Source organism: Macaca thibetana, chromosome 2 (assembly GCF_024542745.1).
Source record: "Macaca thibetana thibetana isolate TM-01 chromosome 2, ASM2454274v1, whole genome shotgun sequence".
NCBI classification, from domain to species: Eukaryota; Metazoa; Chordata; class Mammalia; order Primates; family Cercopithecidae; genus Macaca; species Macaca thibetana.
In genome coordinates, this window is record NC_065579.1 from 138,579,045 (window position 1) to 138,600,892 (window position 21,848).

The window sequence follows — 21,848 nt, forward strand, 5'->3', positions numbered from 1 at the left end:
CAACTGACGGACAGATTTAACACAATCCCTATCAGAATCCTGGCTAACTTCTTTGTAGAAATTGACAAGCTGATTCTAAATTTCATATGTAATCACAAGAAACCCGTAATAGTCAAAACAATCTTGAAAACAAAGGACAAAGTTGGAGGGCTTAAACATCCCAATTTCAAAGCTTACTACAAAGCAACGGTAATGAAGACAGTATAGTACCAACACAGAGATAGACATATAGGTCAGTGGAACAGCATTGCAAGTCCAAAAATAAACCCATACAACTATAGTCAAAGGACTTTTTTTACAAGGGTGCTAAGACCATTCAATGTGGAAAAGAATAATTTTTTTCAACTAATAGTACTGGCACAACTGGAGAGCCACATACAAAAGAATAAAGTTTGACCATTACCTTATACCAAAATTAACTCAAAATAGATCAAAGATCTAGACCTAAAACTCTAAAACTCTTAAAAGAAAATACAGGAATACATCTTCATGAACTTGGATTTGGCAAAGGCCACTTAGATATAACACCAAAAGCATGCACAACAAAAGAAAAAATAGATGAATGGAACTCAATCAAAATTAAATACTTTTGTGCTTCAAAGGGTATCACCAATAAAAAGGCAAGCCGCAGAATGGGAGAAAATATTTGGAAATTGTATATCTGATAAGGGACTTAGATCTAGAATATATAAAGAGCTGTTACAATTCAATAATAAAAAGGCAAATAACCAAATTTAAAAATGGGCAAAGGATCTGAAGAAAAATATACAAGTGATCAAAAAGCACATGAAAAGATGATGAACATTATCAGTCATCAGAGAAATTCAAATCCAAACCTCAGTAAGATACCACTTCACATGCACTAGGATGGCAAGAATCAAAAAGTCAGATAATAACAAGTGCTGGCAAGGATATGGATAAATTGGAACCCTCATACACTGCTGATGATATTGCAAAACGATGCGGTCATTTTGGAAAACAGTCTGGCATTTCCTTAAATGACTGACATAGAGTCAGCATATGACCCAGCAATTCCACTCCTGGGTATATACTCAAGAGAAATGAAAACTTCTGTCTGTACAAAAACTTGCACACACATGTTTACAGCAGTATTATTCATAATAGCTGAAAGTAGAAACAACCCAAATGTCCATCAATTGACAAATGGATAAACAAAGTCTGGCATTTTCATATGATGGAATATTATTCAGCCATTAAAAACTAAGTACTGATTCATGCTACAGCATGGCTGAACCTAGAAAACTGTGTGCTAAGAGAAAGGCCACATATTATATAATTCTATTTATATAAAATGTCCAGAATGGACAAATCCATAGAGACAGTGGGTAGATTTACAGGTGCATTGACTAGGGCTGGGAGAAATGTGGGGGGCAGGGATGGGAGGGTGTAAGGAGTGATAGCTAAAGGGTACAGAGCTTCTTTTCAAGATGATGAAAATGTTCTCAAATTGACCATGGTGATAGTTGCACATATCCGTGAATATACAAAAAAATCACTCAGTTGTACACTTTAAAAGGGTAAATTGTGTGGTGTGTGATCTATAACTCAATAAAGTGGTTTTAAAAAGAAGGCAGGGTCCTTCTTAGGTATAAGGCCTGAGCCAAATGCCGCGAGCCAGCTTACCATGTTTATTACTAGTGATTAGAAACATACACCAAGTATAAGACATTGGCCGCTGTTCTTTTTTTCTATTGTTCTTAATTTCTTATGAAAAGGAGTGGGCCGGGCACAGTGGTTCATGCCTGTAATCCCAGCACTTTGGGAGGCTGAGGCAAGCAGATCACGAGGTCAGGAGATTGAGACCAGCCTGGCCAACATGGTGAAACCCGGTCTCTACTAAAAAATACAAAAATTAGCTGGGCATGGTGGCGCATGCCTCTAATCCCAGCTACTCAGGAAGCTGAGGCAGGAGAATCACTTGAACCAGGGAGTCAGAGGCTGCAGTGAGCCAAGATTGCACCACTTTACTACAGCCTGGCGACAGAGCGAGACTCTGTCAAGGAAGGAAGGAAGGAAGGGAGGAAGGGAGGAAAGGAGGAAGGGAGGAATGAAGGAAGGAAGGAAGGAAGGAAGGAAGGAAGGAAGGAAGGAAGGAAGGAAGGAAAGAGAAGAAAAAGAAAAGGAAAGAAAAAGGAGTGGCTATGATTTCAGGTTCCAGGAGAACTGGGGTGTTTGTACATAAATGGACTAATCCCATTTTAATACCATCAAAAACCTCACCTGAATACTTACGACATGGATGAATCTCAGAATATTATGCAGAGTGAAACAGGACAGAGTCAAACAACTCTATTCTGTACAACACCATTTATATGAAATTGTAAACAGACCAATGGGGGAGGAGTCAAAGGTAACCTCAAAAATTTCAGGAAAATATCAGTAAGAGAATGGTGGCACAATTATAATTGAATATGGACATATCACCCATAAAACATGCCTCTGTCACTGATTTTAGTGGTTTTATAATCTAACAATCTTGTTTCTCATTTAGCTTCCAATTAATAAAGTTGTTAGTGACGGGCTGCCTTCATTTTTTCATTTAGTCAAGGATTCTTGGCCTAACCATGGTTTCTTTATATAAATCTTGGAGACCAAAGAGAAAGCACTGTGGAATTTCCAGACTTATCAGACTCAAGACAGGAGAATAGGCGTCAGTTAGGTATAGAATCTTTTTTTTTTTTTTTCTTTGAGACGGGGCCTCATTCTGTCACGCAGGCTGGAGTGCAGTGGCATGATCATGGCTCACTGCATCCTTAACCTCAATTGCTCAAGCAATTCTTCCACTTCAACCTTCTGAGTTGCTGGGACCACAGGCATATGCCACTATGCCTGGCTAATTTTTGTATTTTTTTTTTCAGAGATGGAGTTTCACCATGTTGCCCAGGTTGGTCTAGAATTCCTGGGCTCAAGCCATCTGACCACCTCAACCTCCCAAAGTGTTGGGGTTACAGGTGTGAGCCACCATGCCCAGCTGGTACAGAATCTTTGAGACAAGAAAGGCAACAGATACCCAAACAACTAAATTGTTCCTCCAATTTGGCATTCATTGGCTGATTCATGTACGACAAAGACCTGGACTCATGGTTCTCTGCCTGATTTGACCTTAGAGGCCTGCTGGGTTCCATTCATACAGGGTGCTGTCAAGAGAAAAGAAGACAGATATTGATGATCCCCTAAATGAAATGTCTAAGAGGAAATAGGTAAACAAATCAGGAGGTTTAGGTTGCCAATGACCGATAACTGCCAATGCCAGTTATGTCAAGAAAATTCTCCAGGACTCAGTTTCTCTATCAGGATTAGGAAGGATGTCTGTTTGGTACAGAGTCCATTGATGTTTCTTATCTACCTCCCTGTCCCAGGCACTGTGCTAGGCTCCTTCACATATTAACCCACATTTTAACCCATGCCATAATTTGCTTGGTGCTGTCATTCCCATTTTATACACAAGGAAATAGAGGCCAGAGGTGATGTGGCTTCCCTCAGATTACATGACCATAAGGACTCCCTCTGTGCTTCAATTCCAGGTCTCTCTTTTCTGAGCACGGAGACCCCTTGACTGTCTCTGCAGGTCACTATTCTGCCACTGTTTGGCCAGGGACGGCATGAATGTAACATTTAGAAAATGAAATTGATTTTCCACCAAAGAGTGCCCTGATTCAATACCCCTCACTAATACACACAGGATACTTTGAGAGCCTTCAGGGAACATGAAACTGGCTCTCCCAGCCTGTGGCTTCTTCCCTTCCAGGATGATTTTTCCTGCCTTTGTCATTCCCAGATACCAGCAGCCTCACAAAGAACAAAAGGAAGAAGGATCTTCTGGGAGGGGGACACAAAGCTCTGACTCATGCATTCTGGGAGCCACTGTGAATCTTTACCCTGAGAAGGGGGAGATAGCACTTTCTGGGGGGTGGTTCTTATACGGATGAAGCCCCACTGGGTGAGTCCCATGGCTGCTTCTTCACGGACCCAGCAAGACCTATTCTCTCTGTCCCTCCTCATCTTCATTCCTGGTGTTCAGAGCAGCCTTCTGCCCATCAGCCCAAGGAACTGTGGAAAAACCAGCAAAGGGACTGACAGGGACCTCAGCCCCCAGGAAGGCAGGTGCTTTGGTCAAGACAAAGGAGAGGAAATGTCAGGAGTAGGAGAGAGATAGAGACAGAGCAAGCTAGAGAGAGACAGAAAGAGACAGACAGAAACAGATCCAGAAATACAAAGAGCAACAGATGGAGAGGACGGGGTGGGGGCTGTTAAAAGGGATAGAGGGAGGGCGAGAACTGGAGGTGGTCGGCAGAAGAAAAAAAGGAGGAAAGAGAAAAGCAAATCACCAGGAATAAGCAGAAGGTGGCAGCCTTCACATCTCCAAACAAAGCCTCTGCAGGACACGTTCCTCAGTTTAGGATGACTTTAGCCTCTCAGGAGTCTGATCAAGCTGAACGTGATATCTGGATTTGCTTTTCTGTACCTGTGACCCAGGTCTGACTCATTAGCTCCCTCTCAGGCCATGGGGACTGGATCATGCCTGGGTGCATGACTCAAGGCAGTCCAATGAGACTCCACCCCAGGACCTCTCTTGGAACCATTATAGAAAGGAAGCTCTTTTCCATTGAGACTCTGGGTAAGATGATGGTGAAAGTCTGGAATTGCCAGAGACCACTGCACAGGAAGATCCTACATGAGAATGAAACCGGCACAGAGGAAAGCAGAACAAGAAGACAGACAAAGTGCTGACAAAAATCACCCTTGCTCCTGGATCCAGCTGTGCCTGAAGCCACGCCAACTCTGGGACTTTTCAGGTATAGGAACTTATTCCCTTTTAAGCTTAAGTTGATTTGAGTTGGGGGTTCTGTCATTAGCAACTGAAATAGTCCTACTAGACTGTGAAAACCCATCTGTCAGTCTTGTCTCTTTTGCCAGTTCCCAGAACTGTCACCTGAGTGCCTGCCCTGCTCTCCTGACAAATGTGGTAGCCAACATGACCCGGTCCCACAAGAGAAACACAAAGGACAAGTAAGAGAACTGCTAAGCCATGACGCTTAAAGAGGAAAACTATCCCAGGTGCTTGGTGCCTCCTGGGCCGTATTCTAACTTTCAAGAGTCCTAGGCACTTTTGCCTGCATGGGTTCCTTCCTCCATTCAAAAGAAAAAAAAGTTAAAAATCATATTTTACAACTGCATTAGTATAAAGACAAATATAATCCAGACTGGATATTGTGTTCATTTTTTTCTGATTTTAAAATAAATTAAAACATTTTAGTGGACCTCTACAAGTACCATGGGCCCTTGGCACTGTGCCCACTCTGCCTGATGGATAAGCTGGCATGTGGTTCAGATTGCTTGTCTATGCAGTCCAGTTTCCCTAGAGACTAGTCTGACTCTCTTCTCCTTGTCTGGAAAGGGTGGAGGAATCTGGAGAAAGGTCTTGACTGGCCTTTTTTTTCTCTCTCTCTCTCACCATACACTTCCCAGGATCATCACCCTTTGATTTCATCTCCAGGGTGCCCAATGCACCAGACACACTTGTAATCTGGCATTATCGCTTTGCACCATGAGAAGCTACTTCCAACCTGCCAAGATCTGGTGACAGACTGGGAGTTCCTTGAGGACCGACATCTTGTTCATTCCTGTGCCCAAGTCCCAGCACAGGCTTGGCACAGAGTAGACCCTGACAGGGGAATGATGGAGGAACAGAGCTTGCTTTCTACTTAGGAAACTCGTGTCACTTAGGATTTGTCCCTGGGCCAGGCAGGACACATTAAGGAATGAAGTGGGCTAGGTGTGGGGTGTGATGCACACAGCATGAGCCTATGAGGATCTGCTCTGTGTCAGGCCCATGCCAGGACTTGGGGCATGCCATGAAGGTTTTTCTGGGTCTTCATCTATTCTGAAGGACAGATGGCTGACTTGGAAAGCTGAAGAGGTCTACGTGTCTACGTGGGCCAGCCCTGTGGTTGGGCTGACATAAGTCAGCGTGAGAGGCCCCAGGAAGAATCCCTTGTCCCCAGGATACCCCTCACTCACCTTCATCGCTGGTATGAGGTTCAGTGCCATTGTCATGGTCAACTTCATCGATGGTCCCTGGCTCGCTGTGTGGGCTGTCACTGCAAGGAAACATGGGAAGGGGACTCACTATGGGGGTTATCTACCCTCACAGCATCTTCAGCCTCTCATCACAGTCCAGTTGGCCTCTGGGCCCTCCTGCAGCTCAGATGCAGGCCCATATCATCCTGTCTTTTCCATCTGACCACTCCTGGGAGATTCTTAATCAGAAAACTACTCCCAGCCTCCTCCTTGTGAAGCTTCCCAAATATCTCCCCCAGTGCCCTCCTAGCCCTGGAATTTGCTGAGCTGTCTTCTTGGTGAAGACTGTCAATGCTCACGTGTTCTGTAAGATCCAGAGGGCAGTGGTAAAACCCCAGCATTTATCATCAGAAGGACCACAGGCCAGAACAAAAAGAACCCTTTGAAGTACTATGAGTTCTTTCATCTGGCCTGACTCTCCTGTCTTATAGCTGAGGTGACATATCCCAGGAGGTAAGATGAAGCTAAAGAGGGCTGCCCTGTCTTTCTGCATGCAAAAGCCCCGATTGATGCAGGCAGTGAGAGTAGACTGGCAACTACGATGGGCATGGTGGCTGAGTAATTCAGTCCATCAGATTTAGTTGTTAATGTGCTGGTATAATTTCACCAGCTACTACCTCCTTACTAGATTATAAGCTTCTTGAGGCAAGGGTTAATTCACATAATCAGCCAGTTTTGTTTTGTTTTTTTTTATAGAGCCATTGAGTGAGTTATAATATGCCAGGCAGTGTGCTGGTAGGAGGGATGCAATGATAGATAAGGCGGACAAGGTCCCTGGCCTCGTGTTGCTTACACTGTAGGGAGAGGGGCAAGAAAAACACCGAAGTCAATATGCCATTAAATAAGACAGTTGCAAGTTATGTTATGTAGTGTTAGGTAGGAAATAAATGGGCAGAGACAAGAACAGCAGAGAGGACCTATAAAGAGTGGACAGGGAAGGCTTCTCAAAGGTGACATTGGCAATGCCATTTAAAGGAATATGTACTTTATTATGAAAAATTCTCCACTGCCACCTGAATCAGGACCAAACTCAGTGGCTTCCAAGATTTTTCACAGCCTGGCTCTATCCAACCTGTGGAGCCTCATCCTTCACCATTCCCCTGTCACACATGCTATGTTCTGGTCACACTGAACTACTTTTCATTCTACTGAATGCTCCAGGTCTTTGTGCACTCCTCACTGGGCTGGCTCCAGTTCATTCTGCAGTCTCAGCTCAGTCTGTACTTCCCCAAGGAAGCCCTTCCTGATTTCCCTAGACTGGCTCAGGGAGCCCCACTTCTGGAGCCGTTTGTTTCCTATTCCGTCAGAGCTCCTGCGCCAGGGGCCAATCTTGTTTGGTTACATCTCTGACTACCAGCACAGAATCCAGCCCACAACAGATGCTTGGTAACCATTTGTTGAATGAATGAATGTTGTCTACTGTGCTGAGACCCTCAGCCAAGTCTCCCTTCTGGTTGTGAAAACTCCAAAATTACCATGTAATTAATAGTTTTACAGTCTTGTGGGAAACAAATAGGATTAAGAAAAGTGTGGTTATTGTATATTGTTCTTTGATAAGTACACGAAGATCTGTGCGTCCCTTCCCAGAACACTAATTATATATATTGCAGCAAGAAAAGAGAACTGGTAATGGTTGCAAAAACTGTGTGACAAGTCTCTTTGTCCAGAAATTATGCTTGCCAGCTGTTTAATGTTTCTGTTACAGAACAGGGATGGATTTGCACCCTAGTGCCTCAAACGAGATTAGAGAGTTGTGATTAGACATGACTATGACCCAGTATCTCTATGCAGGGAGGCATGTGGGAAGGAAACACAAAGGCTGGAACACCTTCCTTCTTTGAAGCAGCTGCCCAAATATGCTCACAGTACTAAGGCAATTCAAAAGTCCAAGAACGTTTGACAATCAAAAAACAAACTCCCCTGTAGGCACCTGGCTGAAGGCAGCGTGGGTAATACCTAAATATATAGCTGTGTGCTCTCTTGAATTGGAAATAAAGAAATAGTAAAAACGCTTTGGTCTCTGTCATTTAGTGTCCTGAATTTCCTGTCTTCACCACATTTAAACATTTTTCCTGTCTTGACACTTTAAGGTCTTAGCCTGGTGAAGCTTTTAAAGCCCTGACTTTGAAAAGCTTCTAAAATATTTCTCCTAAGACCTAGTGTAGTACCAGGTATACCAGGCACACAGAGGTCCCTAATTAGTGATTGTTGACATGGTGTTGAACACACAAAGAAACTGAGCTACTTTGTCTGGAAAAGAGAACTCCTAGGTGAGAGGAAACAAGGGTGGTAAGTGTCATACTCAGTTCATGAAGTTGAGGTGGGGACTATTCACTCCCCTGCTTCCTGAGTTGGGCTTGTGACTCACATGGCCAGTTAAAGCATTGCATCTTCTTACCAAGGTGATTACTTCACCAGGCCCAAACCTCAGCAATGAAACAGTTATTGAGCGTGTCTTGGAACATTTGGGAAGGAAAGGGTATTTTCTATTGAAGATACTAAGAGAGTGAGTTACAGATCTTGAGTTGCTGGTTGCCTGCTTGAACCACCAAGGAAATGGCTGTCCAGGAATGAAGCCAACACAGAATAAAGCAGGGCCAAGAGATGGAGACTGCAGAACCAAGTCCTTGCGGTAATAGTTGAGCCCCTGGATCAAGCTATACCTGAAGATATACCCCCAGACTTTTTACTTAAGTAAACCAATAAAGTTCCGTTTGGCTTAAGGCAATTTGAGTTGTATGTCTGTCCCTTGTAACCAAGAGAATCCTAACTGATGTACCTATCTCTCATGTAAGACTGCTGTGAAGCTCAGATAAGAAAATGTATATGGAAGCACTGACTATCAAGCAGTAAGAAAACTGAAGCGTTTCTTATTGTTCCTGTTCAATGGAAATAACAATGATGATGATAATAATAATATTAAGAGGAATGGCATCTTACCAATATTCTTCCCCTCCAGCCATGCATTTTTCATACACAGGTCCCTCTAGCTCCCGGGGGCTGGGGAAGATGGCTTCATGATGGATGATGATGGTTTTGATGACTTCATTGATGTGTGCCTGGCAGGACACAGGGTCCTGCCCATCAGGGATATGCATGAGGGTAGGCCCGAAGCAGATGGCCAGGTTGTAGGGATCCATCATGTTCTCGTCGCTATACTGGGAGAGGCTAGGAGAGAGGAGTTACCCACAAGTCATCTGGGAAAGGCAAGTCCTCCCCCTATGTTTTTTTTCTTTTGGGGGACTCTATACAAATCCAGGAGGGTTCCATGTTCTCCTTTAAAAATAGCATCTGCAGAAGCCTCAAGATACCCCCTCCCAAAGGAGGCCAGGCCTGAGTCAAAAAGGGGCCCCTTGGCCAGACACTCACTGGTTAAGGAAAGCGAAGAGGTATCTCATGACCACGATGACCACGCGGGGAAGGGTGACGAGAATTTGTTGGATCTGGTGCACCCTCTCAGCTGGGTTCTCCAGTTCTGTAATATAAAGGGGCTTTTCAGCGTGCCTTTCATCCTCAGAGAGCAAAACAGCAAATGTTCGCTTGCCACATCTCCTGTATCAGTCCACGTGGATGGGGGAAGACAGCTCTACTCTTGATTCCGGGGATCATAGGTGATCCTGGCCTGGCCAATCAGAGCATCCATCTCCCTGGCTACAGGGAGGGGCTGGAGGTGTGGCCTAATCAAGAACCAATCAGAGTCGACTCTTGGGACTTTGGTTGTGAGAAACCCACAGGGAGGTGCCCTCTTGGACCTGGGTAGAGGGAAGCCTGGAGCACAGTGGGGGCCCCCGAGAGGAGGATCCCACCTAAGAGTGAAGCTGGCATAGAGATGGAGGGGGCATATATCTGCTGATGCCGTGTGAAGGTCTGAGTCCAGCTGGACCTAAGCTTTCCAGGTACCCAAACAGTCCATTCCCTTTTATGAAGTAAGCAGGTTTAAGCTGGGTTTCTGTTACCTGTGAGTCCTGACAGACACAGGCAGGGACCATGTTTTATTAAACTCTTTACAAACACCAGCTGCAGCACAGGTCTGACACATAGTAGCTGCTCAGGAAATGAACATGGAATAAATCACCACTTCTCAAACTACCTATCAGCCAAAGTCTGGCAGATGCTTGGGATCTCATCTCTGACCCCTGTTTCCAGGTCATCCTAGACCTGAAATTTGCTCAGGGCCCTGCACAGGAACAGGATTTTTGGGGGTTCTGGAAACACTGGCTGGGCAAGTGATACAGGGCTCAGACAGGGTCAGACCTCTGCAGTCTAGAATAGAGCTTGCAGTATGAAGGTCAGGAAGGATGAGCAGGGAATAGTGTGGAGGGAAGGGGGAACAGAAGGGTCTTTTACACACACAATAAAAGAGAGCTCAAACCTCCCTCTTCTCTTGCCATCTCCAGGAACACTTTACTGACTGCAAATATCTCTCAGAGTACTGTGAGAAACACCCCAAATGAAACTGGGTGTGGGGCAACTTTTCTGTGAATCAAATTTAAAAGTTTATTCTAAATGAGTAAAATTCTAATATTCTAAAGTTGAAAGCTTAATTTTTAAAAAAATTTCCAAAAGGTTACTTTGGATTTGGGTATCTCAGAGTCAAGGTACCATGATATCAGCCCCCTAGACTGGGTTCCTCCTGATTTTATCCACAGAAACATAACAGTTTCTCTCAACTAACTAGCAATGTCAGAGAAAATCCCCAGTCAACTTACTGTCACCATTTCCCTTGCTGGTCATGCTGCTGACCTGACCTCTAGACCTTCCACGGCTCCCCATCACCCAAGGGGAAAAGCTCTGGAATGTTTGCAAGGCATTCAAGGTCTTCCCCCTCTTGCTCCATTTTCCCCTTCCAACCTCTTGCGCCATGCACAGGCTGGGACACCCTCCTGCTGGTCCCACTGGGTCTATGTCCCTAGCCCTTCTCAGGATCCCCTGTGCCCATTCCTCCTGGAACACTCTGCTCCCAGCACTCTCTCTCTTGGCTCTGATCTGCGAAACCAAGTCTTCCTCTGGTTCTCCCCTGAGCTCCTTCTCTACCCAGGGGGTGTGACATGCCCATTAGCCCTTTCATTATAAACCATCTTCTTATTTCTGCTTTCAGTTCTAAGAGGATGCAGGTCACACTTCCTCTTTCATAATATCCCTCCTCTATGCCTAGCACAGCAATGAGCCTGTAGCTCTACTCCAACAATGATTTGTCAAAGAACTGATCATTTCACCTGGGAAATACTTACTAATAGTAGATATCAAATCTTGAAACCTTTCCTTAGGAAAGAGTGGGTTTTCCAGTCCTCGGAAATACAGTTTTAAAACACCAGCGACTGAATTGATATCTCGTTCGTTTTGATCGTCCACAAGGGGGTCTTCACCTGAGTGGAAACAAGAGACGAGATGATGTTTCAGCTTGGGAAGGAGTCAGAGAACGTACAGATGGCAGAAGAGATGACCTGGCCCAGGCTGAACCACAGGAAAGGCAGATGGGAGAAGTCTCCCCCACATATGAGGCCCCCTACTTCAGCAAGTTTAAAGTTCTCCCTGCAACTTCTTATTTGAAACTGTTTAAATCTATAGAAGAGTTGTAAAAATAAAATAATGAACACCCATCACCTTTTGCTTACACTCATCTTGCCATATTTGATTTCTTGTTCTTTCTGTATTTATATTTATTGTTGCTCCACTATTTGAGATTATTTTGTAGACATCAAAACACACCACTGCTAACTACTTCAACAAACTTCTCCTAAGAATAAGGATATTCTCCTACATAACCACATTATTACACCTAAGAAAATTAACCATTCAAAAAGAACATCTCATATACAGCCCACATTCAGACATCCCCAGTTGTCCCATGGTGTCTTTTACAGAACTTTTTTCAAAAGACAAGATCTAATCAACATTCACACAATTCATCTGGTGGTTATTTTTCTTGAGTCCTTTAAATGTAAAATACGCCGTGATATTTTTGTTTGCTAGTTTGTTTTTTACAGTATCGGCTCTTTCTGAAGAGCCCTGGCCAGTTGTCTTATAGAATGCCTCACACTCTGGATTTGTCTGTTTTCTCATGATTAGATTCCAATTAAATATTTTTGGCAAGAACACTACATGGGTGATGTTATGGACACCTTAATGCATCCCATTAGAAGGCACATACCTCAGGCTGTCCTGCTGCTGGTGATGCCAACCTTGATCACTGGGTCAAGGTGTTGGCCTCCAGATCTCTACATTATGAAGGTATCTTCTCCCACTTTGTAATAAGTATGATCTGTGAAATGGTACTCAAAGTGTCATGATGATGCTTTGAGACGACTGTGTGCATGTAGTGCCCAATATGTTTCACCCAGTGGTTTTAGCATCCAGTGATGACTTTTGCCCAAATCAATTGTTCCACTGGGGATTGCAAAATGGTGATTTTCTAATTCTGTCATTTCTTCTCCATGTATCAGCAGGCATTCTTTTGTAAAGAAGAGCTGTCTTCATGTCCCCCACCCTTACCCCTTTATTAACATTTCTACGAACTTGTTTTTGTAATTTTTAACTGAATTGTGATTATCTATTACCATCACTATTTTTTAGAATACTTAAATTGTCCCAAATTTGGCCACAGAGTACACTTTCTTGTGTCCTTTTAATGTGACCTCCAATGAGCAGTTCCTTGCTTTCTGGACAAAAAAAAAAAAAAAAAAAAAAAAATCCCCAATTACTTTTTACTTTCCTTGATCCAGATCTTGAATCAAACATTTCTCCAGCAGGCTCTGTTTGCTTTTCATAGCAAACAAATATGGTGTCTTATATCGAGATACCAAGATCTAGGTATTAGGTGTGCTCATTGCTACAGAAGAGTCGTAAAGAGCTTCCAGGTCCTTTCAGTGGATAGAACTAGAATTTTTTTTTTCATGAGTTCATATTGATGTTTCTTATTCATAAAATAAGGTTTTCATTACCTTCACTTATTTTGTATTTGTACATTTTTTTCTTACCATAAAAATCTTGGTTCTGAATAATATTAGTAATAAATATATTCATCTGCCTTATCCTATAATACACAATCAATAGTGTAACAGTTTTAATAGCAATATTACTACTAACAATAAACCTGCTACACACAATTTGAGATTTCTTTCCAGGGCTTTTGTTTATGTTATTGGTTAGTATTTTTATCTTCAAAGTGTATCCCACTAAAGAGATATATGGTCAGAAGACAGAAAGTAGATCAGTGGTTGCCTAGGGCTGGTGGCCAGGGTATGGAGGATATTGGGAGGGACTTGCAAATGGGTACAAGGTTCCTTTTGGGGAGGATGAAAAAGTTCTGAAGTAACATTATAATGATTGCATAACTCTGTAAATATAACAGAAACCATTGAAATGTATTTTTTCTTTTATTGATATATAACATTTTAAATATTTATGGGGTACATGCAACTGTTAGATGCATAGAATGTGTAATGATCAAGTCAGGGTATTTGAGGTATCCATCATCTTGAATATCTGTCATTTCTATATTTTGGTATCATTTCAAGTCCTCTCTTCTAGTTACTTTGAAATACACAAAATAGTGTTGCTAAGTATCATCACCCTATTCTACTATCAAACCTGAGAACTTATTTCTTCTATATAATTGTATGTCTGTACCCACTAACCAACCTCTCTTCATTCTCCACTCCCACTCACCCACCCTTCCTGGTATCTGGCACCTATCATTCTATCCTCTGTGTCTATGAGATAAAGTGTTCTAGCTCCCACACAGGAGTGAGAACATGCAGTAATCTTCTTTCTGAGCCTGGCTTATTTCACTTGATATAATGTCCTCCAGTTCCATATGTGTTGCTGCAAATGACATGATTTCATTCTTCTTTATGGCTGGATAGTATTCCACTATATATTATACACCACATTTTCTTTTTCCATTTGTGTATTGGTGGACCCGTAGGTTGCTTCTGTATCTTTGCTATTGTGAATAGTGCTGCAGTAAACATAGGAGTGCAGATATCCTTTTGATACATTGATTTATTCTCCTTTAGATAAATACCCAGTAGTGGGATTGCTGAATGGTATGGTAGTTCTATTTTTAGTTTTTTGCGAAATCTCCATGCTGTTTTCCATAGTGGCTGTATTAATTTACATTCCCACCCACAGTATATAAGAGTTCCCTTTTGCCTGCATCCTTATCAGCATCTGTTATTGTTTGCTTTCATAATAATGGCCATTTTAACTGGGGTGAGATGATCTTTATGGTTTTGATTTGCACGAAATGTATACTTTTAAAAATGGGTGAGCCTTACGGTATGTAATTCAATAAAGCTGTTAAAAATGTATGATCGGAGTACATGTTCAAAAGTTACTCTCTGTAGTTATCAATTTGATAAGTGGCATACTTGGTTTTCTTTGTATTTTAGGTATTAAATTTCTTTTAGAAATCCTTTTTTTAAATTTACAGTTTTGAATGCACAAAGCATTTATAGGGTCCAGAAGTCAAAAGTTGCACTCAGAGAAGCCCTATCCTTATCCTTCTGTCCTCCACACCTTATATTTAACCATTTTCATTAGTTTCTGGTTAGTCCTGCTGTGTAAGCAAATACATAGGCCAATTTTTAATATCCTCTTATTTCTTACATAGAATGTAGTATACTTCTAAATAAACTTCTTTCTTCACCTAACAAGAAATCCTGGAAATCCCTCCACATTAGTTCGCAGAGATCTTCCTCTATTTATTTTTTTTAAAGGCTGCAAAGTACTCTACTTCATGGATAGACCATAATTTATGCAATCAATCTCTTATGGGTCAACATTTGACTTCTTTCCACTATTTGGTTATTATAAATACTGCCACAGTGAATATTCCTGTGTTTTTGTATGCATGGAGGCAGATCTCTGGGATCAGTTCCCAGAAGTGGAATGGCTGGGTCATAGGGTAGACATATACGCAGTTTTATCAGACAGAGTCAAATTCTTCAATGGGGCTATGCCATTTTATATTCCTACCAACAACACCATCTCAAGAATGTTGTTTTCCACAGCCCTGCCCCTGGCATATTGTCAGTGTTTGGAATTTTTGCCAGTTGGACAAGGGCAAATGGTATTTCAGGGAGCCCTTTTCAATTTAATCAGAGCTGCTAGGCAGGTTCACCACTGTGAATTTCCATGGGGGTGGTAAAAGGCAGCAGGGAGCCTTCTGCTGCTTTCCTGAGATGTTCAGAGACATCCGCACAATGAATGCTCCTCCTCCTGAACAGCTAAGAGCACCTCCAGGGCTGGCAAGCAATGAAAAGCAGAACTGGAAACTCATCCTTGGATCTCTTTACTCTGCTTCCGTGGGAAGTGAATACATGTCACTGCCAGGGCCTCCCTAGCCCCAACATGCTTCAGTATGAATTAGAGAATGGTCCCCCTGCCTTCCTGCACCAGGGCTTGCAGTGTACAGAGCATGAGCCAGAGTTCAGTTCCCATCTGTTCTCTTGGCTGGGCAGCCTTGTGCAGTGTCCAGTGTGAACAACCATGCATGGTGGCCCAGATACTGGTGTTGGATAGGTCAATTTCTCAAATGTTCCCACTGGAGGAGGTGAGAATGCTGCCTCCATAAGACTTCCTTGTAGGGAAGGAAGAGAGAAAATAAACACACCAAAAAATTGCCTGTATTCACACAGCACTTCTCAAGTGAGAAGAACATTTGTACATACGAACTCTCCTAACCCTTACAACAGCATTGCATGTCACTAAGGGAGACATGGTTCCAATACCACTGTTCTCTCCTATGGGAGAGCTGAGGCCCTGGTAGATGAAGCAATGTGCCCACAATCACAAAGTCAACAACAGACACTGGCAGCTCCAAGGTCTCATAATCCCTGAGAGATACGCTTTCTTCTACCTGTGATTTTTGGATCTGTCTATCTGTATGTATGCCTGCTTATGTAGGTAGGTATATATTTACCTACTTTCCTTCCTTTCATCCTTTACAGTAAAATCTCAACTTTTTTTTCTCAGTAAAGAAGTTCCTATGAAATCCCAACTTATAGAACAAAGCTGTCTTAGTTGAACTGGGGTGGGGGATGTCCAAGCCTCACCTCCTCAGCCTCCCTCTCTATTCCTGTAGCAGCCTAAGGAATTCAAAAACCGTACCATATTGAACTGTTTCCCTATTAGCTCCACACATCATTCCTGTGGTCTCATAATTCAAAAACACATGGATATTTTCCTCAATGTTACCTAGTACTAGCTCCCGTTGTTAAGCATGATTAGTATATTGACTTTACATATGCACACATACACATACATACGCCATTAGTTCTTGCCATTCCTCCTGCAAGGCCCTCAGTCCATAAATTGAGCTGCCCAAACATTCTTTTCAACTAGCCCAGGACTTTGGCTCTCTGCAAGCTAGTCAGTTTTGGCTCTGAGAATGGAATTCCAGAGCTGGAGATGAGCCGGATGGTTCCTGTGAATGACGGCTTTCTCCAAGAGGAGAATTAGAGCTAACATTCCAGGCAAATCTGAAGGAAAGACATGTTCACACTTGGCTAGCTAATGTCCTGGGGAGGTGGCATTGTTACTGAATTGCTCTGCCTGGAGCTTACTTTTACCCAGATCACCTGGGCGTTGCCAAAGGCTTTAAGACAGGGCTGCGACCAGGGCAGAGACTGAGCACACAGTGTGTGCTTAAAGGCTCTGTCAGACCTGCTGCTGGAAGCTTGGAGTCAGTCTCTCTCACGAGGGCAGTTCTCTCTGGCCACAGGTCCTTAAGCCCCTCGACATGACAACCCTGCCCAGCATCTCCTGGTTCCATCCCTCTTCTGGAGGCAGGACCCAGATCTCAGAAGGGGCAGATCCAGAGTCAAGAGTGTGCCAGAGCCTACATGGCATGGCTTTAGCCCCACATCCAAACCCTGCATAGATCTGCACAGGGGGAGAGAGCCATTGCCTCCTTGGCAAGGCACCCCCTCCACATAAGGAGAGAGCTCAGCACTCCCATCTATGCATACAAAGAGGTCACTTAGAGAGGTTTGTGGGGGACCTTCTGGGAGACAAGAGCAGACCACAGCTCACTCCACGGCTCAGCAGCTAATTCTTGCCTTTTCATGATGTGTGTGTGTGTGTTTTTTTTTCTCTCCTTCATTTTGCCAGAAGATTTATAGGGAAAGCTCAAAACTTGAGCAGTGAATTTAAGATTTACTGACGACAACAACAAAAAGAATTTCAACTAAAATTCTGGTTGAATCATATGAGAAGGAAAAAAAAAAGTAGATTGAGGACTAATAAGCCAGGAGTGGATTTCCAACATGTTACCAGTTTTCAGGAGCTTAAGTTAAAGAAAACCTCGCTCCTTTCGACAGCCTTACGCAAGGAACTTCGGGAAGACCTCTACCCAGGGAAGGGAAAACAGAGCCAAGGAAGAACGAGACCCATATCCCTTTTAACAACTGGTGAAGAATGGGCACCCTGCAGGGATTCGAGGATTTAAATTTTAAAAAGAAAATGAAAAGGCTGGGGGCAGTGGCTCACGCCTGGAATCCCAGCTTTTCTGGAGGTTGAGTCTGGTGCATCACTTTGAGCCCAGGCGTTCAATGGCGAAAGCCCATCTCTACAAAAAATACAAAAATTAGCCGGGCCTGGTGGCACACACCTGTAATCCCAGCTACTTGGTGGGATGGAAGGGTGCTGAGGTGGCAGGATCACCTGAACTGGGGGAGGCAGAGACCCTGTCTCAAAAAATAAATAAATTGGCCAGGCACAGTGGCTCATGCCTGTAATCTCAGCACTTTGGGAGGCTGAGACCGGCGGATCACAAGGTCAGGAGATGGAGACCATCCTAGCCAACATGGTGAAACCGTGTCTCTACTAAAAATATAAAAAATTAGCCAGGTGAGGTGGCACACGCCTGTAGTCCCAGCTACTCAGGAGGCTGAGGCAAGAGAATCACTTGAACCTGGGAAGCGGAGGTTGCAGTCAGCCAAGATCCCGCCATTGCACTCCAGCCTGGTGACAGAGGGAGACTCCATCTCAAATAAATATATAAAATACAGGAAGAAAGGAAAAACATGGCATACTGGTTTGGAGAGGAAATTTAGTCACGAGTTAAACCATGTGGGATGTGAAGAGTGGGCGAGAAGAGAAATATTGAGCTGGGCCCAGCTTTGGGCCACCCCGTCGCCAGGGAAACATGGAGATAAGCAGGCTGAGGGCCAGGAAGAGGGAAGACCCTAGTCTGGGGAGGGGTGGGAGGAGGCGGCCCTGAGTGTCAGCCAGGTTAGGAGCCAAACCCAGGGCATACACTTGGTGAATGTCAAGGAACAGAAAAGAATAGTGAGAAATCTGGCACTGGCCATCCCAGAAAATCCAGGAAAGGATTTTTATAAAACAGACATACTAGAACGATTCTTTTAGAAGATAGCATGCTTCATTGTCGACTCAGGTGGAGCAGAAGGACCAGGCTGGCGAGAGAATGAGATTCGTTTTGGAACGATGGGGAGAGGGAGTGAGGCCAACTGCATTCGTGAGGGAAAGAAAAAGGAGAAAATATTTTTTGCAGCTGAGATTTAGTTCAGGTGTTCTCCACCCAGCTGGGCTCTGCCCGAGGCGATCCAAGGCTTGTTAGGAGCAGAGAATTCTTTTAAATTGCACATCACCCCTGCAAAGCACCAAAGCAAGTGACAGGAGGTGCTGACCTTAGAAAATCACATTCAAGAAGGAAAAAAGCAGTGCTACCGGGGTAGGGAAAGGGTAGGATTGCCTGTGGCAACAAGGTTACCTATAGAATATGGAGAGGCAGGGAAATGCCAGGCAAAGTGGTTGCCAGGCTGGAGGCATCATGCAGTGAGTTTGCCCATGAGATTCAAGGCAGGGTGACAAGGCATTCTGTATAATGGGATGAGCCCAGGAGGAAGGAACCAGCAAAGATTCCAGACTATAGTTCTGTTCATTGTAAATGAACACAGGGCAGCAGGGGTGTAAGAAGTTGGGGAAAACTAAGCAGCAACATTATGGATTGGACTGTCCAGTGCTGCCAAGAGAGGCTCAGAGTAATGGCAAATGATACTTGCATCATGGACACGGATTTTGCACATGCTGTTTCCTTGGTTTGGAACGCCCTTTCTTTGCCCCTGCTTCCCCTGGCTCTTACTCTTTAAGCCTCAGTTTAGGCATTTTTCCCAAGGAAGCCTTCCCTGGCTTTGCTATTCCTCTCCACTCCATCCAGGCTGGGCTAGGGGCTCCTACGCTCCCCATTGCCTACTCCATCATTGCACTGATTATACTGGCTGTTGGCTAAACTGGCTCCCCTACTAGTAGTGACTGTGTTTTGTTCATATTGCATTTTCAGGTCCTAGTCCATTACCTTGTACGGTATAGGGTTCAGTGCATGCTTGTTGAGTGAATGAATACATGGCTGAGTAGGAGCTTCGAGCAAGGGGGTCCTGGGGCTCCCTGGTTCTAAGCACCCAAGACTCTCGAGTAAGCTCCAGAAACAAAGCTCCCCTAGACCCTAGAAGGCCACTGAGCATGACATGCAGACAAATCTCATTGTCTCCAGATGGTTCCAAGCCAGAGTGCCTACATCCACAGAGGGTCTGTGCCTGGGGGCCATAGCAGTACTGCTTGGGGCTGCAGAATGCTTCCTCCACCGCAAGATGGAATGGAGATGACTGGGAGACAGAGAATTTGTTCAAGAGACAGCTCCTTTGGGGTGGGAGGGGAGCTAGGTAATAAGTAGGAAGAATTCTATGGGTGGAAGCACACAGAGAGGCCTGCTCAGAGCACAGCCAACAGGGGTAAACCATACCTTTTGGGATGTGATGTACTGCTAGTAAAGGGGTATGGGCTTGGGGTCCTCAGTGCCAGAACCACTCAGAGAAGGCAGTAAGTCAGAGTTGAGACGGGGTGGACTGTGGAGACATGACCTTTTCAAATACTGGAAAACTGCAGGCAGATATATTATGTGGGATACCGATATTCCAACTCTTCTTTCCTCCCCTGGGATGAGGTTATGGACTTGCTAATGCTAGGTTTTGTTCTAGAATCAGGGAGCAGGATTGAAAATATTTCCTCAAATGAAAATGCATGGATTTTCCATTTCAGTGTAGCAGTGAGATAAGCACTAAATATTCAAAGGCAGAGGTGTAAGAAGAATTGAGCATTTCCTGACCCAGTGAGTCCTTACTTGGCTTGGACACTGTCACTGGCCATCTGTTCCTATCAGGGATTCTGAAGCCCAGAGAGGCTACACCAAATATATCACATGTGTCCTGGTCTAGTGGTCCACCTCACTTCTAATAAGCTTTCATATCCTTGCTTAAATCAAAATGGGAACTAGGTCACCTCTCTAGGGGTAGAGGGAGTATATAATTTCTTCCTCCCAATGTGTGGCTTGCCAAAAACACCGCATAAAAAATTAAAAATTAGGATATTCTAAAAGTCACTCAGTGTTTTCTATGTTCTTCCAATTCTAAAATGTAGCATCCTTTACAGATTCACGTAAATATTCCAGAGGTCTTTACAAGGCACCCTTTCCCAGCAACCACTGTGCAGCCCACTGGAGAGAGTCACCCATAAGCAGTAATAGTAGTAAAAGCAGTAGTAGCAGTAATTGTAGTACTGGTAGCGGTGCTGGTGCTGGTGCTGGTGCTGGTACTGGTGGTAGGTAAATGTTAAACAGTTAGCTCTTTGGCAGGAAACAATTAGAACTTAGTTTTTGCCAATTTCTGTGGTGTAAACATTCCAGTCATGCTTATTCCAAGTACCAGGACAAAGTCACTGACTGTGAAGTTGGAAAGAGATGTGCACAATCAGCTCCTGCAAACCACTGCAGGCCAGCTTCTGCATACCACTGGCTCCGAGACACATGTGAACATTCACCCTGGCTTCCCCTGGCCACAAGCTTAACACACAAGCTTAAGATGGTCACTCTGCACCCACCTCTCTCAAAGGAATTTTTGATGTCATTGACTTCCACCTGAGATCCTGGCACTCTGAAGATCCCCTGCTGCTGGAGTCCTAAAAAAGAAACATACAGAAAAAGAAGTAGTAAATCCATGAGACTTTGAGTTCATTAGACCACTGGGAATACCAGTGACTCTGCCCATTGCTTGTCCCTTTCTTCCCCCGATTCTTTATAACAGAGTCGTTCCCTATGAATGTCTCCAAAAATGGCCTGCACGGTGAAGTACAGCTGGCCAAAATCCTGGGACACATCTGCTTCATAATCTGTGATCTTCTGTTTCAGCTTAAAGGAAAAGGCCACAAGAAGTTTTGTATCAATACCTTTCCTTCCCTGTACACAGACATGTTCTGCCTTCAAGAAGAGCTAGACTCTAGCGTACATTCTGGCTGGGACTTGGGAGAGGTTAAATTAACAAATCCCAGACACCATTACTAGGTTGGTACAAAAGTAATTGCGATTTTTCCCATTCAAAAGTAATGGCAAAAGCCGCAATTACATTGGCATTAACCTAACACCTTCATGGAGCTTATAATCTAGTAGTATTAGCTGATTTACTGGCAAACTCCATTCGGTGCTCAAAGCACAGAGCTGCAGGTTTGAGTTCTCTTGTCCATGCCCTTTCTACTCTCCGGTTTTCCTAGTTCTTGGATCCTCTCACCATGATCTCCATCCCCCAACACACTCAAAAGCAGCACTCAGAAGAGCAGCTGCTGTGTGCAGTACTTTCCCCCTCAAAAGCAGAGCTGTGACGGGAAATCTTCCAGGACAAATTAGAATCTCATTTCCTATCAGAACAGCCTAGCACCTGTTCTGCATATTG

The 21,848-nt window shown here is 43.9% G+C and overlaps 1 protein-coding gene across 5 annotated transcripts in view; it reads right to left on the reverse strand.

Annotated features, from left to right (window-relative positions):
• Window positions 1–21,848, reverse strand: part of SRGAP3 (SLIT-ROBO Rho GTPase activating protein 3) — a 321,293-nt gene that overhangs the window by 23,754 nt on the left and 275,691 nt on the right. For all 5 annotated transcript variants that reach the window (XM_050778617.1, XM_050778616.1, XM_050778615.1 and 2 more), the window contains 5 exons: window positions 21,004–21,081; window positions 11,334–11,468; window positions 9,472–9,577; window positions 9,043–9,270; window positions 6,043–6,122 (listed from right to left, as the gene is read on the reverse strand). In XM_050778617.1, the coding sequence (XP_050634574.1) occupies window positions 6,043–6,122; window positions 9,043–9,270; window positions 9,472–9,577; window positions 11,334–11,468; window positions 21,004–21,081 (627 nt within the window). The remainder of the gene's footprint in view (window positions 1–6,042; window positions 6,123–9,042; window positions 9,271–9,471; window positions 9,578–11,333; window positions 11,469–21,003; window positions 21,082–21,848) is intronic.